At 42.1% G+C, this 16,952-nt stretch overlaps 1 protein-coding gene across 4 annotated transcripts; it reads right to left on the reverse strand.

Moving 5' to 3' along the window:
* Positions 1-5,939: 5,939 nt before the first annotated feature.
* Positions 5,940-11,174, reverse strand: LOC134219420 (uncharacterized). Of its 4 annotated transcripts, XM_062698145.1 has the most exons (3): positions 10,102-10,503; positions 9,668-10,028; positions 5,940-9,610 (listed from the first exon to the last, which is right to left on the reverse strand). In XM_062698145.1, the coding sequence occupies exons 2-3, from the start codon at positions 10,021-10,023 to the stop codon at positions 6,430-6,432; spliced, it is 3,537 nt and encodes a 1,178-aa protein (XP_062554129.1). In that variant the 5' UTR covers positions 10,024-10,028; positions 10,102-10,503; the 3' UTR covers positions 5,940-6,429. The 4 variants fall into 4 exon arrangements, with proteins under 4 accessions (XP_062554129.1, XP_062554128.1, XP_062554127.1 ...); XM_062698144.1 differs by lacking the exon at positions 10,102-10,503 and adding an exon at positions 11,108-11,174 and having other exon boundaries at positions 5,940-10,028; XM_062698143.1 differs by lacking the exon at positions 10,102-10,503 and adding an exon at positions 11,025-11,154 and having other exon boundaries at positions 5,940-10,028.
* Between the last annotated feature and the right edge of the window lie 5,778 nt (positions 11,175-16,952).

Consider the following 16,952-nt stretch of genomic DNA (forward strand, 5'->3'; position numbering starts at 1 on the left):
GACTAACTTGTGATTGGTTAGTTAGAGCGAAAGTGCCGAACGCGGAGAAGTGTGTGAATGGTCTGCCCATGCAGAGGTAATGGCGTAGCGGGTGGCAACCGAGATCGTCACCTCGAAGCATGGCAGAAGTGTGAATGAATAGGTGTATGTATGGACTGCACACGCCGCGCTGGGAGTAGCGCAGGAATGTTGGTTCCTACGACTACTGATACCCCGCGGCGTGGCAGAGGAGTGTGGGTGAGCATCCAAGTCAGTCTTACATGGTACGAAAGGGAATGAGCATACAAATCAGTTTCACACGGTATGTTTGAGTTCAGCTAGTCTCATATGGTATGAGCGAGGTGAGCACCCAAGTCAGACTCACATGGCATGTCAGAAGTGGGAACCTAAGTAAAATGTCCCACAAGGGATGCCAGAGCGAGAGTTAGGTCGAATGACTAGAGTAGTATGTGTTACCGCGAACTGAATGAAAGAGGTGAGCACACAAGTCAGACCCACATGGCATGATAGAGGTGAGCACACAAGTCAGATTCACAGGAGCGTTAGCGCGAGTGCAAGCATGGAGTGCATGAGCGTGTATCAGGTGTTTGGGTGAGCGTACAAGTCAGACTCACACGGTATGATAGAGGTGGGCATACAAGTCAGACCCACATGGCATGATAAGGGTGAGCATACAAGTCAGACTCACAGGGTGCGACAGAGCATGTAGGGTATGTTAGAGGGTGCGATAGAGCGAGCACCCAAGTAAGACTCGCATGGGACGGGTGCCTGTGTGAGCGAGAATGAGCGATTACGTTAAGTACTGCCATCCCCCAGAAGTAATACTGGGAGGTAGTTGCTGGGGGAAACGATGGCGGAGCCCAAGGGAGTTTAGTCGGTATTACCGGTACGGTCGAGTCCGACATTCCAGCACACTTCCGTGTGATAGTTTGGCAACTACAATGCACGTGTGCTGGGTTAGTGTGTAAATGCATTCTCCATTGTAACTCTCCGGTGTAACTACAACGCCTGATTTGTGTAAGGTTGTATAAATCGAAATAAAGTATAAGGGTTAACAAAGTACATGGTCGCTAGCAATTAACGTGGGTGCATTCATTGACTACGAAAAAACTTTAGACCGTCTTAATCACGAGAATATTGCGCCCTGAAACGCAAGGTGGTTCCTGAGGAAATCATCGGCCTCAACGAGGCACAGTACGAGGCCTTCTCGTGTAAAATACTTCACAATGGGGTCTTGTCCGACCATATCCGGGTGGTAACTATTATGAGGCAAGTATGTATTCTATCACCATTAAGGTCTGAGGGAAGCTCTCTCGTGGTAGAGCGCTATTTTCGTACTAAAATGTCTATAACTCGGAATGGGGAACGAATTTCGCTTATTCCAACTGACAATCTCTTTGAAATTTATCAAGGAATGTTCCTACAAAATTTCATGGACCTACTATTTCCCAAATTTGAATTAAGCTCTAAATACTGAACTATTGTAGAACTGAAATTTTCGCTTCTCATTACCTCTCTTCGAAGATTTGAAGCACAAGGGAACCGAAATTCGCAAAACCCATCTGACAAAAGTTTTGAATTTTTTCAACGATCATTTTGATGTAATAAAAAGTATATGTCACCGCGATAAATTTTGCAGGAAGCTATTTTTACTTCCACCAAGTTTTTTAAATTCCATACAAAAGTTACCATTTCGGGAGAGCAGCCAACAGCATATTTTCTTATGGCGCACGGCAGAAAAGGAGCGATGAGAGCGATAGAAAGTCCGTCAACTTTGTATCTAGCGTGACACAAGAAAAAAGCGTATTCCTATTTGTGAACACGAGGATACCAAATATTATATATTATATAATGAAATCAAATATGGGAATAAGATCAGATAAACAGTTGAAAATAAATAAAACAAATAAGACAAATAAAGCAAATAAGACAAATAAAGCAAATAAGACAAATAGACAAATTCCTACGGACGTTGTTCCTGGTATTTCTCCAGAAGTTTCTTCAGAAGTTCCTCCAGAAGTTCCTCCAGAAGTTCCCCCGGGAATTCTTCCGGAAGTTCCCCCGGGAATTCCTCCGGAAGTTCCCCCGGGAATTCCTCCGGAAGTTCCCCCGGGAATTCTTCCGGAAGTTCCCCCGGGAATTCCTCCGGAAGTTCCCCCGGGAAATTCCTCCGGAAGTTCCCCCGGGAATTCCTCCGGAAGTTCCCCCGGGAATTCTTCCGGAAGTTCCCCCGGGAATTCCTCCGGAAGTTACCCCGGGAGTTCCTCCGGAAGTTTCCCTGGGAATTCCTTCAAAAGTTTCTTTGAAAACTTCCAGAGGAATTCCCGAGGGAACTTCCAGAGGAATTTCAGGAGGAACTTCCAGAGGAATTCCTGGAGGAATTCCGGAGGAATCTCTGGAGGAACTCCCGGAGGAGCTCCCAGAGGAACTTCCCGAGTAATTGTTGGAGCAACTTCCGGAGGAATTCCTGGAGGAACTTCCCAAGGAACTCCCGAAGAAACTTCCGAATGAATTCCTGGAGAAACTACCGAAGGAATTCCTGGAAGAGCTTCCGAAGGAATTCCTGGAGGAACTTCCGAAGGAATTCCTGGAGGAACTTCCGAAGGAATTCCTGGAGGAACTTATGAAGGAATTCCTGGAGGAACTTCCAAAGGAGGAACTTCCGAAGGAATTCCTGGAAAAACTTCCAAAGGAGGAACTTCCGAAGGAATTCCTGGAAGAACTTCCGAACAAATTCCTGGAGGAACTTTCGAAGGAATTCCTGGAGGAACTTCCGAAGCAATTCCTGGAAGAACTTCCGGAGGAATTCCTGGAGGAACTTCCGAAGAAATTCCTGGAAGAACTTTCGAACAAATTCCTGGAGGAACTTTCGAACAAATTCCTGGAGGAACTTCCGAAGGAATTCCTGGAGGAACTTCCGAAGGAAATCCTGGAAGAATTTCGGAAGGAATTCCTGTAGGAACTTCCGAAGGAATTCCTGGAGGAACTTCCGAAGCAATTCCTGGAGGAACTTCCGAAGAAATTCCTGGAGGAACTTCCGAAGGAATTCTTGGAGGAACTTCCGAAGGAATTCCCGGAGGAACTTCCGAAGGAATTCCCGGAGGAACTTCCGAAGGAATTCCCGGAGGAACTTCCGAAGGAATTCCCGGAGGAACTTCCGAAGGAATTCCCGGAGGAACTTCCGAAGGAATTCCCGGAGGAACTTCCGAAGGAATTCCCGGAGGAACTTCCGAGGGAATTCCCGGAGGAACTTCCGAGGGAATTCCCGGAGGAACTTCCGAGGGAATTCCCGGAGGAACTTCCGAGGGAATTCCCGGAGGAACTTCCGAGGGAATTCCCGGAGGAACTTCCGAAGGAATTCCCGGAGGAACTTCCGAAGGAATTCCCGGAGGAACTTCCGAAGGAATTCCCGGAGGAACTTCCTAAGGAATTCCCGGAGGAACTTCCGAAGGAATTCCCGGAGGAACTTCCGAAGGAATTCCCGGAGGAACTTCCGAAGGAATTCCCGGAGGAACTTCCGAAGGAATTCCCGGAGGAACTTCCGAAGGAATTCCCGGAGGAACTTCTGAAGGAATTCCCGGAGGAACTTCCGAAGGAATTCCCAGAGGAACTTCCGAAGGAATTCCCGGAGGAACTTCCGAAGGAATTCCCGGAGGAACTTCCGAAGGAATTCCCGGAGGAACTTCCGAAGGAATTCCCGGAGGAACTTCCGAAGGAATTCCCGGAGGAACTTCCGAAGGAATTCCCGGAGGAACTTCCGAAGGAATTCCCGGAGGAACTTCCGAAGGAATTCCCGGAGGAACTTCCGAAGGAATTCCCGGAGGAACTTCCGAAGGAATTCCCGGATGAACTTCCGAAGGAATTCCCGAAGGAACTTCCGAAGGAATTCCCGAAGGAACTTCCGAAGGAATTCCCGAAGGAATTCCCGAAGGAACTTCCGAAGGAATTCCCGAAGGAACTTCCGAAGGAATTCCCGAAGGAACTTCCGAAGGAATTCCCGAAGGAACTTCCGAAGGAATTCCCGAAGGAACTTCCGAAGGAATTCCCGGAGGAACTTCCGAAGGAATTCCCGGAGGAACTTCCGAAGGAATTCCTGGAGGAACTTCCGCAGTAATTTCTGGAGGAACTTCCGAAAGAATTCCTGGAGGAACTTCCGAAGGAGGAACTTCCGAACGAATCCCTGGAGGAACTTCCGAAGGAATTCCTGGAGAAACTTACTTTATTTTCCTTCTTAGTCTTATCTATCTTATTTGTCTTATTTGGCTTATTTGTTTTATTTGTCTTATTTGTCTTATTTGTCTTACTTACACCAGCACCACTGTTATCACCCAAATCCTTTTCAAAGCTTGTGTGGAAACCTTGTACAGTAATCCTCTCACGATATTTTCTAATGTTGTTCTAGAAACGGTTCATGTTTTCATTTTACAAAACCAGCTGGGGTTTGTTTATTTTGATTTCCTGATTGCGTGATTGGTCGGCGCTGCTGCTGTTCTCTCGCCGAACCACTACATGAGTGATAAATTTCTTCCCCATTGTTGCCAATTCCTTTTGTTCTCCGTTTATGGCAAATTCTCAAGCAATTGTAAGCTGCATAATGATGAAATAATTTTGGCGACACTGACAGCATCATTCTGGCGCGCTGAATTGGGCAATTTTCTCTCTCTGAGAGTGCTACCACGTGCTTTTTTAACGGAAAACCCTTCCCTCAGACCTTAATGTTCCTCATCGTAATCGACGAGATATTGGTGCGATTGATAGCATGTTGAAAGCTTACAATATCTTGGTAGCCAAATGACGTCAGACGGTGATACTAAGATCGACATAGGCGCACAGAAATAAAATTAAATACTTGTTTGTTTTATGCTTGTCTAGCGGGTAGCCCTTCCCTCGCTCCTGCAGAAGTAGACAAACACTCGAGTTCGGATCGGATCCGATCGGAAGCCAGCAAAGAAGTGGAAGCATGTTTTTCAGGTACATAAATGTAAGTAAATGAAGTAGGGACGTTTGAAATGTGGAATCTGGTAATCAAATGCTACCAGAATTACCACTACCACTTTTATTTAAAAGAGGGGAAGTCGATGAAACGAATCCTCTCTTGCGACATTCGCCTTTATTCCAGATAGAACTTGAATTGGTACAATTGATACAACAATATTATAAGCGGTAGAACCGAACCAAAACAATAATATCCACGTTTGTTTAAACAAATTCGCCGGTTGAAACAAGTAGAAACTGGAGTATCCTGCTCCACTGGACTCGAACCTGGGTCAAACGCTTCCAGTCGCCATGAACGTTTAGCGCCCACAGGTCCTCTTCTACTGCAAAAAGCCATCATGTACGCGACCTTCGACGAAGCCTGCGGCATCTGCCGGGTTCTCTACCGAATATTATCTTCGCTTGACGCTCTTCCGTCATACGAACGACGTGTCCAGGCCACCGTAGTCTGCCATGTTGTATAAGCTTAACAATAGCCAGCCTTTTATACACCTGGTATAACTCGTGATTCATGCGACGACGGCCCTATCCGCAGCGGCGATGCACCTTTTCACCTCGCGGGTAACATCATTATCGCACGTCACTACAGTTCCAAGGTAAACAAATTCTTCTACAATTGGGTCCTAAAACCCTACCTCGTTTATGGTTGCAAACAATAGTGCATCGGTCAAGGATACATGATCCTATGTTGAAAAAATTCTGGTAATATTCTACACACTTAATTTTTTTTTATTTTTTTTTTCGATATTTCATCCGCAACCCTTACACTTGATTCCCATCCGTCCAACGTTACACGAATAATCCGTATAAGTTTCGCCAGACAACCATGTTCTAGCATAATTTACCATAATTCATTCCGATTCAATGAATCGTACCCCGCATTGAAATCAATAAACAGATGTGTCTGCAAATTGTACTCACGGAATTTATCAAGGATTTGCCTGGTATTCGCCGACGAAGGACTCTTCAAGTGTTCTACTGCGCCAACATTAATTAACCGTTAGAGCGAACAATTCAAGTACACAATTGTTTGTCCATATTTTCCCGTAATCAAGATTCTAAATATTTCAGTAATGAAACAGCAAAGCAAAGTTAGATTTCTTTTGAGAGTTAAATTAAAGAATCGATTTAGTCCATGAGGTGGCGTTTTGGGATACGCGCCTTGTCGTCATGGCTTGTTCTTCTCAATATCGATCATTAAAATTTAATAAAAAAATTAAAATTTAATACACGACAAGGACAAACGGACACAATAGACTCACGACGAGATGGACTGGCAATAACAACAATAATGATTGATGGAAATCAAAAAATAGATTCTGTACAGCAGAATATCACAGTAGATCTCGGCACAGTAGCGGTTAAGTAACACAGAGTACCTAGTAAATAAAGAAAGGAATAAAAAAATCTATTCAGCAAATAAAAATGTTGAGGCTATCGTTGAAAGGTTCCATAACACTTCAACAATGATTCACATAATTCGCAAGCTCTCGGATTTTGCAATGTTTTTATCCGTTCAATAAAAATCCAACCATCCACACTTCGATTCAATAGAGTTTTCAAATCGTATTTACTTAAATGTTGCTCAATGAAATCCAGCACTCGTTTCATAACTGACACATCCACTTGTTCGCTATTACATGTCTCAAATAGAACCCGCAATATGTTAGAATTAATTAGAAACCGCTTAATCACTCTTGAGTGAAACCTCGTTTCTATGAACCCTAACACCAGATTTAGGAGAGCATTCCTTCGATGTTCAACCGCGAGCCTTAAATAATGCGACCATCTAGAGGACAAATACTCTTGCATAAGATCACTTTCTTCCTCGTTGGTCAAATCCTGCTCGATGTGGAACATTTCCTCTATTAGCCCACGATAATCGCGCTTGATTGCCGCACTGACGAAATCGTCTTCGTTTCGTTCAAAGTTAGACATGATTTTTGTCACGAAATCATTTGAATGTTCCTGATAGAGAATTTTTAAAAGCAGAACAAGATATTCCTCGCTTACGCCGGAAATATCTATCTTGAACGGATCAACTTTGTCACTAGTGAATTTGAAACGTTGTTCTTGGATTAAACTTTTCGGAAGACTTTCGTACAGTACCTGAAATGTGAATAAATGGGCGTTTCCAATGGCTTTTCTTATGTATCCTAGCTGTTGTTCGACAGAACTGCATTCTACGAGAAACAAATGCAATTGTTTGATTTTGTCCGCATGGATCCTATGATTCTGTAAAATGCGAAGCTCTGATAGATTTATGTTTTGAATCGCAGGCATTGTGCCCAAAGGTTTTCTATGAAAATCTGTTTTGCTTAAATGGTGTTCCAAATAAATATCAAATCGATCATTAGGTCTACAGAAATGTTCTAACATATAACGATTGAACTGGTGTTGACCAATCTGATGACGTATCACATATTGAGCTGAAAAGAAACTCGTAAGCGAGCTAATACGAAATGACACCTTCCCGTTATCAATGCGAAGTAATCCATATTGTACTGCATTTGAAAATACCGTAGGTCTGATGGTTTGATTGGTGGCCAAACGGAATGCTATTTCCGAATGATCACATTCAAAGTTGAATCTCAGTGTCTCTATGATGCTGTCGTGAGATTCATCATGTCGATCGAAAAAAATTTCGAAATATATGTCAATCCACTTGTCAACAAATATTTGTAATACTTCAGCGGCATTTCTTAGAGAAAATAAATTAGTTGATTTTACATTGTCGTACATTGATGCAATTATTTCAATTTGTCGTGGAATGCCCAAAGGATTCTCTCCATTGAATACTGTTTTAACTGTTTCGATTAGGTCAGTGCATTGCCATTCATTTGAAAGAACATTACTCAAACGTTGTTCCAGAAACTGCAACTGTTCATCTTCCGTAAACGGTAGTATATTATAAACTATTGAATCATTTAAATATTGTTGTAAGACATCCAGTCTATGTGGTCGGGTAGCAATAATCAGCCGATGGTTAGATTTGCTGAAAAGATTGATAATTCTATTTGCGTGTTCCATTTTTAATAAGCAAACTTCATCGAACCCATCCAGTAATAAAATCACTTTCTCATCTGCTACTATTCTTTGAACTATGAATTTTTGGATATTATCGATACAACTGAGGTTCATTAGTCTAAGAACTAATGTTGTTATGTTGAAGGAATCGTCGAGCCAATCAACGATACGTTTGAAATCCACTAACAGAACAACACTATCGTTAAATTGTTTAGAAAAATGTATAGCCAGTCGCATTAATAATTGGCTTTTTCCTATTCCAGGCAATCCACACAAAATCGAAATAGAGCTGAGATCCGTTTCGAATGGATTAATTTTAAAATGGCTGTTTGTTCGGCAATATCTGGGGATAAACAGTTTTAACTCTAGTACGTCAAGTTGCTTTCCAATCACAATATTCTGATGATAGTTTCGCGATAAGTACCCTAGAGCACTAATTGGAATCATCGCCAAAGCATTTTCGCTCAATAAAGTTCCCAACTTACTTTGACGTCCTTGCAGGATCACTGGCGTTGACAAAATCTTGTCTTTGGCAGAATCTACGAGGTCACTGTATACGAACCGATCTTTGTAAGCAAAAGCAGACTGATTGTGAAAATTGTTGCTTTCGGCAACAATTATGATCATGCGATAATCTTGTTTCCAAAAATCATCGAATGCTGAAAAATTCTCCTCTATGACCAGAACAATCCACCAATCAAGATGATACTTCAGCAATATTTGTATTAAATGAGATATGTTTTTTTGCCTCTCCATAAATTGGGTTCCATTCACACAAATATACCTATTGGTTGATTTTTCTAATATCCTTATAACTCTACTAACAGATATGTGCACATCGTTACAAGCCTCTATTATGATTTTATTATATGATTTCTTATAAACAACGTACGTTAGCAAAACCTTTGCTAAATCTTTTAGAGTGTCTGGTTTGAACAATAAGTTTTCGAAACAATACACGTCTTCATACCGTTCCGTATTCATCAATGCCCATAGATCATCTATATCAGCACTTCGCACCAGCACACCAGATGCATAAATATTCTCCATCATGTTTTTAGTTCGTAGGTTATAGTACCTTGGTAGCAATATATTGATTTGATTACCCATAGGAATATTTGTATATAACGCAAATGTTGATAGAAACTGTTGAACGTCCTCATGACTGACATGGTTAACGACATTCCACGCACTTTTGCTGATGTACTCGTCGTTCCATTCACTATCAACAACCTGTAATTCAATAAACTTTGCATAGGGCATTTGTTCAATTTGAAGCAATTTATAGAAACCCATAATATTTCTTTGTCGATATTTTTCAATCAGAACGTGCTCCAAATAACCATAGAATTGTTTTGCTTCCCAACAGAGGTCTTCACTACATTGCAAAAAATCATCTTTAAAATGGTTTTGATCCTTGAATACATCTTTCAGTAATATCATGAAAAACCTTTTCGATATTCTTGACGGGCTTATGACAGATTTCTTGAACATCGTATGTGCTATTTTAGAAGCCAATTGGTATAAGGGATGACACAACATTATCAGCTGCTTTTCAGTCGATACTCCTAACCGAATTCGATACCTGCTGATACCAAACTCATATGGATCAAATAAATCGTTCACGTTATTCTCGATAACATACTCCAGCTGAGTTTTCGAAGCAGGGTTCTTCTCCCAATCAGCATTCATTCTAGTCCAAACTGCTACCTCCTTTATAAAATGAGCTGCCTGTTTTCGTAGCTTAAGGTAAGCCTTGAAATATTTTATCAAAGCAGATTCACTTCCAAACATCGTGGTATTGCATGAAAGTTGCTTTGTGTCGATAAGGTAGAGTACGCATCGCTCTTCACTCTCCATACTACAATATACGTCATTGAAATGATTCGATTTCAGAATACGTCGGCCTATACTGCAATGCATTTCCCTTGAATGCCTTTTTGACATCCGAAACAAGGAGAGACACATCTCGGATTGATGTTTGTCGATATCCGTGAGCATCGTTGCTGGAATAAAAATGAAAATGATTAAATATCCTACAAGTCCATTCCACAGCACCATGGACATAATAATTCGCACTGATGACAACCAGAAGCAAGCTAGTAGGGTAACCGATCCGATAGTTGTGGTACTGTACTGTCAGCGGAATCAATGAGTTGAATGCGGCAACAATAAACTAATTCAGCGGCTACTGACCGAAGAGCAGCGAAAAGAAATGTGTATGAAGGCATCAAAAGTGGGAGCTATTATCGAAAACATTTTCTGTGCCAGTTTTGTAGGAAAGTGCTCGCTACTACTCACCTCCTACCCGATATTTTCTCGATAGAGGTGTTTAATTTCATTACATTGCGAAATATCTATTTTTAATTATACCGATTGATAAGTTTATTTCTTTTGCTTCGACTACAGCGGCATTCATGCTCAATCATGTAATTCATCAGATACGTCATGACACAAAGTAGCAGCACATATCGAATGGAGTATATCAGAACAGATGAGTGTTATGTTATTTAGTATTATATTGCCTTTGCCTTTGTAGCTTCAATTGAGTTCTCATATAGCTGCGGGAATCGTTTTAGATTGCAATTAAATACGCATTCTGTAAGAGTTGAAAGCTTTTCTTACTGCAGTAGAATGATGCATACGTATTCACGAGAAAAAGACTCGATTTGAGTTTAAATAATGAAAATCATTTATTAACAATGTTCTGAAACTCAGATGTGATAATGTACATTATGTGGAAGATTTTGATTTGAAAAATGTATTGGAGGTAACCACTTTCCCTTCGATGGAACTCGAACCCACGACCCTCAGTATGAATTTTGCAAAAAAAAAAAGCTTCACCACCGACGTGGTAGTCAACAGGTAGCCCAGAAAATTTGTTGATGACATAAAAGTTGTTCAGTTCCACTACTATAGAATATTTTACCCTAGTCATAATTCAGTCGAATCAGCATCTTTACAAAGCTGTTTCGCAAAATGATTAAACTTTAAAAAATTACCTTTTCGAGAAACTGGGTTTGTTACTGCACAATGATGGGCTTTGTGGTAGATATGTTAGTGTTCGATACTAAAGAATGGTTACCTGAAACTCAGATCAACACTTGATAAGCGGAAAAAACAGCGTCAAATGTAGCATGAGACGGACTGTCACTAGTTATATAGAGGATTTACACTACCGTGACTAATACGCTAGAAGCAAAGTCAAAAAAGCAGGATCACGAAAAAAATCCGACAGCGAGATATGAGATGCAATTCTTCAAATAATTTTAAAAATTTCGAAATAATATGTTTTTGAAAATGATTTAGAGCACAAGGTTAGACTTTTCATTATCTACATTATACATACCTTGATTGTTATAATTTATTTAGTTGTTAATGATATTATGGTAATAGTTGTAGGATTCGTACTTTTCGTTTCGATTAGACGAAATCAAGCGATTTACCGATCGGAGGAGAATCTTTTTTCGGAGTTTGTAGTGAAAAACTTCTTTCTTCCACCCCTATTTCTCTAGAGCGAACCTGGAAGATAAACGAAAATCATTCCTACTTGAAGAATTTCTTTTTTTCGTTTTATCACTCTTACGCCTCACTTTTCGCGTAAATTTTCGGTGCGCAAATACAAAATGTTTATGACCGCAACGGGGTTCGATCCTAGAACATTAACCGAGCCGGTGACAAGCGCGGTGTCATCATCATCAATAGACATAGCCCGCTGTCATCAATGAAACGCAGTATGAAAAAAATATAGCCCGGGGCATCCTGGCTACGATCTGGCGATGGGCTAAACAATAGGATGTCAATAGCCTGACATTAACGCAAAAGGCAATTTCAAGCGCTCGCTATAGCGCCATACCACCACATTGACTGCCTGTAGGGTTGGCTACTCTTTTTGCAATTGGTAATGGCACGAATAGGAAGGGAGAAGTGAGAAAACAAGCAAATCAACTTTTTGCGGCACTGTTAATAAGGGAGAAATGGCTATCTCTCATCAGACCTGCTTCCTTTTACCGCAAAACGATTTCTCGGCAAAAATCACGTGAGGGAGCATTCTCTGCTCGGGAGAATGAGTAAGAACTACGATCCCTGATAGTTAACCCTTATGCGGCCCAAAAAAACACACGTGGATGGCAGACAGGGTACTCGTGTTCCCATAAATTGATATTTTCATAACTTCAACAATTTTCAACCGATTTGGATAATTTTTACAGTTTTGGAAACACAAACTCATATACTTTTTGTCCACTCTCAAGGTTCACAGCTTTTGTTCATGGTAGTACAAGAAATTCTTGAAGTAAGGCTTCAGAGTCTACGCGCGTAACCGAAGGCCATTCAACCAGTTTAAAATATGCTACATGCTCTTTGCGCTTCTTAGAATTGAAGGTGTTCACAGTATATGCTTCTGGTCATGAAGTGAGATCTCAGTCATCCAAGAAATCTCTGGAGTAAAGCCTTAGGATCTATTCGCGTAACCAAAGGCCTATTATCCAAATTCAAATACGATACATGGTCTTTGTGGTACTTAGCATAGAATGCGTTCACAGTATATGTTCCGGGACATCCAAGAAATCTATGGAGTAAGGCCTTAAGGACTACATTTGTAACCTTCGGTTCGGGTCTATCGACTTGTTTCAAAATTGGTACATGCCCTTTGTGTTCCTTAAAATCGAATGTGATCACTACAAATGTTCTGGGCTATCCAAGAAACCTCTCGGATAAGTCCTCAGTCATACGAGAAATCCCTAAAGAAAGGCTATAGGGTCTACAGCTACACTAGAGTGACAATGAAAATCGACTTTTCAAATTTCAAAACGGATAGTGCTCAAAAGTTTCATCTACTCGAAAAAAGTTCCTATGCGAAATTTCAGCTCCTTTGATTACGCGTGTAGACTCTAAGGCCTTACTACTGAAATTTCTTGGATAACGTAGAACATATCTAGTGATCTTCTATTCTAAGGACCAGAAAGATTTATATTTATTTATTCAGACTAACGCACCTCGCCTTCTTGTGCCCGTCGGATCGTTGTCGAGAACCATTTTCACCGGGTTACTGTCCGACATTCTGGCTACGTGCCCGGCCCACCGCAGTCGTCCGATTTTCGCGGTGTGAACGATGGATGGTTCTCCCAGCAGCTCATGCAACTCGTGGTTCATTCGCATCATCCACGTACCGTCCGCCATCTGCACCCCACCATAGATGGTACGCAGCACTTTCCTTTCGAAAACTCCCAGTGCGCGTTGGTCCTCCACGAGCATCGTCCAGGTATCGTGTCCGTAGAGGACTACCGATCGTATGAGCGTTTTGTAGATTGTCAGTTTGGTACGGCGGCGAACTCTATTCGATCGGAGCCGTCTTGCGAATTCCAAAGTACTTACGATTTCCAGCCACTATGCGTCTCCAAATTTCTCTGCTGGTATCATTTTCGGCAGTCACCAGTGAGCCCAAGTACACAAATTTTTCTACCACCTCGATTTCGTCACAACTGATGCAAACTCGAGGTGGGTGGCTCAAATTGTGTTCTCTTGAACCTCTTCCTATCATGTACTTCGTCTTCGACGTGCTGATGGCTAGTCCGATCCGCTTGGCTTCCCTTTTCAGTCTGATGTAGGCTTCCTCCATCTTCTCAAAGTTACGTACCATAATATCTATGTCGTCGGCGAAGACAAATAGCTGGACGGACTTATTGAAAATTGTACCACTCGTGTTAATCCCTGCTCTTCGTATTACCCTTCCAAAGCGATGTTGAATAGCAGACACGAAAGACCATCACCTTGCCGAGACCCTCTGTGGGTTTCGAATGGACCCGAGAATGCTCCTGAAACTCGAACTACGAACATCACCCGATCCATAGTCGCTTTGATCAACCGTGTCAGTTTATCCGGAGATCCGTGTTCGTGCATTAGCTGCCATAGCTGGTCCCGATCGATTGTATCATATTCGGCTTTGAAGTCGATAAATAGATGATATGTGGGCACGTTGTATTCGCGGCATTTCTGTAGTACTTGGCGAATGGCGAACACCTGGTCCGTAGTGGAGCGTTCGCCCACAAAACCCGGCTGATACTGCCCCACGAACTCCCTTGCAATTGGCGCTAGTCGACGGCATAAAATTTGGGAGAGTACCTTGTAGGCGGCGTTCAGCAATGTGATTGCGCAGTAGTTGCTACAATCCATCTTATCGCCTTTTTTGTAGATGGGACACACGACACCTTCCATCCACTCGTGCGGCAGAACCTCATCCTCCCAAATCTTGGTAATCACCCTCATCACCGTGTTTAAATAGCTCTCCAGGTAGTTGGTCAACCCCAGGGGCTTTGTTGTACTTCAACCAGCCTATCTCCTCCTGGATTTCCTGGTAAAATTATGCCCTGCGCGCGTTCTCCCAGGTCCATCACAATACCGCCATATTCGTCTGCCACATCGCCATTCAGGTGTTCTTTGAAGTGCTGTCACCACCTTTGGATCACCTCACGCTCGTTCGTAAGAAAGTTCCCGTTTATGTCCTTACACATATCAGGCTGTGGCACGTGGCCCTTGACGCAGCGACGAACCGACGTGTCGCTGACGCTGCATTTTCAACTTCGTTTTACAAATTTATTACAATTCATACAGCCTTACAAAAATTTTTCCAATTTTTTTCTTCGGACCATAATCTATGCGAAATGCACTTCTGGAGAATCCACTTTCAAAAAACGCATCTAAAAAATAGTTGGCTCGATACCATTGCAACTTTTGTCCGTTTGAAGAACAGGCCAAAATAAAAAATGCCGGAAAAACTTACCAAACCTTCTAAATTATGACTGGAATACGTACACAATTTTTTTTTAACGTTTATTTGTCGTTTAGTTAATTAGAAATAAATATATACATAATTGTTCAAAGCACGATATCTAAAAGAAAATTCAGCTCATTCACATCTACTAATCCATTGCACTTGTCAATGAATGCGATATATTCGCTTAAAATTTTAAGAATTTTTCTTCGTGTTGGTGTAGCAATATCTACAAGAGTGGGCCGCAACAGATCATCGTGTTGAAAATCGCGTCGATCATCCGTCAGCGCTTGAAGTTTTTGTTGCAGTAGTCGATACGCGTCTCGTACTCTGGGGCACTCTAAAAACTTGTGTTGGATAGTTTCTATCAGAACTCCACAGTGAGTGCATTGTTCTCCATCGGCACGTCTCATAATAAAAAGTAGTCGCCTGTGCTCAGCTTTCTGGTTAACCCACAGAAATAATTCACTGCGTTGATGAGGAAGAAGAGCACGATCTGCAATGTTCCTCCATACACGCTTCCAGTTGGTGGTGTTATTGCCTAATTCTACTTTGGGTTTATCCGTACCTCTAACGTAGAAACCCGGTAGAAACGATATATGATGTCAGCAGAGTGGTGTTGGCGAATTTGGAAGGGAAGGTGTGCAATATTATTTACAATTTGTTTGAGACATGGAAAGCTTTTTATGGTATTCGCAGGAACATGGTTTGCTTGGTTTAGGTAGGAACTGTAGAAAGGCATCCATTCGATTTCTCTTAGATGAGAATTGATCAGAAGAGCGCGACATTTGAACATTGGGAGGTGTATTTTGATTCCCCCGTCCTCCGTACGGCGTGCTAATTGTGGCATCGGAACGGTTGCACTCACGCCACGATAGAGATAACTCCGCATGGTGGCTATAAGCTTGGCGATGTGTGCTGCCGTAGGGGCTAGATTCGCAGCGATATACCATATTCTTGATAGCAGGAACGTGTTGAGCAGTGTTGCTTTTTGATGCAGCGATAGACTGCGCATGGAGTGAAGCCAAACTTGTTGCACGAACTTTGCTGTAAGCGAATCCCAGTTAAAGGTAGTCATTTCTCGAACCGAATTGGAGAATATCACACCAAGAATTTTAATGTTATTCTCGTTGCGAAGCCACGGCAGAGTGATTATGTTTCGTTCACCTATGTCGATCGCAGATGTTTTTGCTTCGTTTAGACGTGCTCCTGATACTCGCCCAAATTCTCTGAACAAGTTTCGCATATCGTTTAGCTTGTTGACGTCGGTGATTATGGCAGTGATGTCATCTTGGCAGTGATGCTTGTCTTAAACGATGTAGCAGTGGATGCAGATAAAGGACAAACAAGTGCATCGAAAGGGGATCTCCTTGGCGGACTGATCGTTGGATGGGGAAGGGTGACGAGAGGTGTCCGTTGATCAACAGTCGAGAGGAGGAAGCTGATGCTATGCGACCCAGCAAGGCCACTAACTCTGGGTTGAATCCAAGACCAATCATGGTGTTGAAGAGGAAGTTTTGATCAACCCGATCAAAAGCACTGTCAAGATCGAAAGAAACGAGTTTGGCATTCCTTCTGTTTGCTTTCAATTCCGCAATTCTGTCTTTGAGACCAAGTGTGGCCTGAAATATGTTGTGTCCCGAGTTTGAACACTTTTGTGCATCACTTAAATTACGGTGACCCCTCAGAATATTTTCTAGTCTTTGCTTCATTATGCGGGACAGGATTTTATTGTCAAAATTGACAAGACTTATTGGTCTAAATGAACGAGCGGTATCTCCCGTTCCACGCTTCTTAATCAATACAATCACTCCGTCGACAAACTGCGCTGGAAAGTTTAATTTGATGGCATCATTAATGATCAAATTCAGCTCTCGGTGGATTGTGTCAAATGAACGCAAGTAAAACTCTTTCGGGAGACCATCGGGTCCCGGCGACTTCTTGGATGAGCTGGTTCGGATGGCGATTAAAATTTCAGTTGTCGTTATTTCATTCATGCAGGTTTCATTGATGACATCGTTTTCTGGAATGATCCTCTCGCATCGAAAGGCACTTCTGTCGTTCACTTCTTCCACATCTTCTCGGGCATAGAGATTGGTATAGTATTGGACCATATGATTGCGGATCCCATCGCTGTCGTCGATTAGCTCGTCTCTCT

This window comes from Armigeres subalbatus, chromosome 3, assembly GCF_024139115.2.
Source record: "Armigeres subalbatus isolate Guangzhou_Male chromosome 3, GZ_Asu_2, whole genome shotgun sequence".
Classification (NCBI taxonomy): Eukaryota; Metazoa; Arthropoda; class Insecta; order Diptera; family Culicidae; genus Armigeres; species Armigeres subalbatus.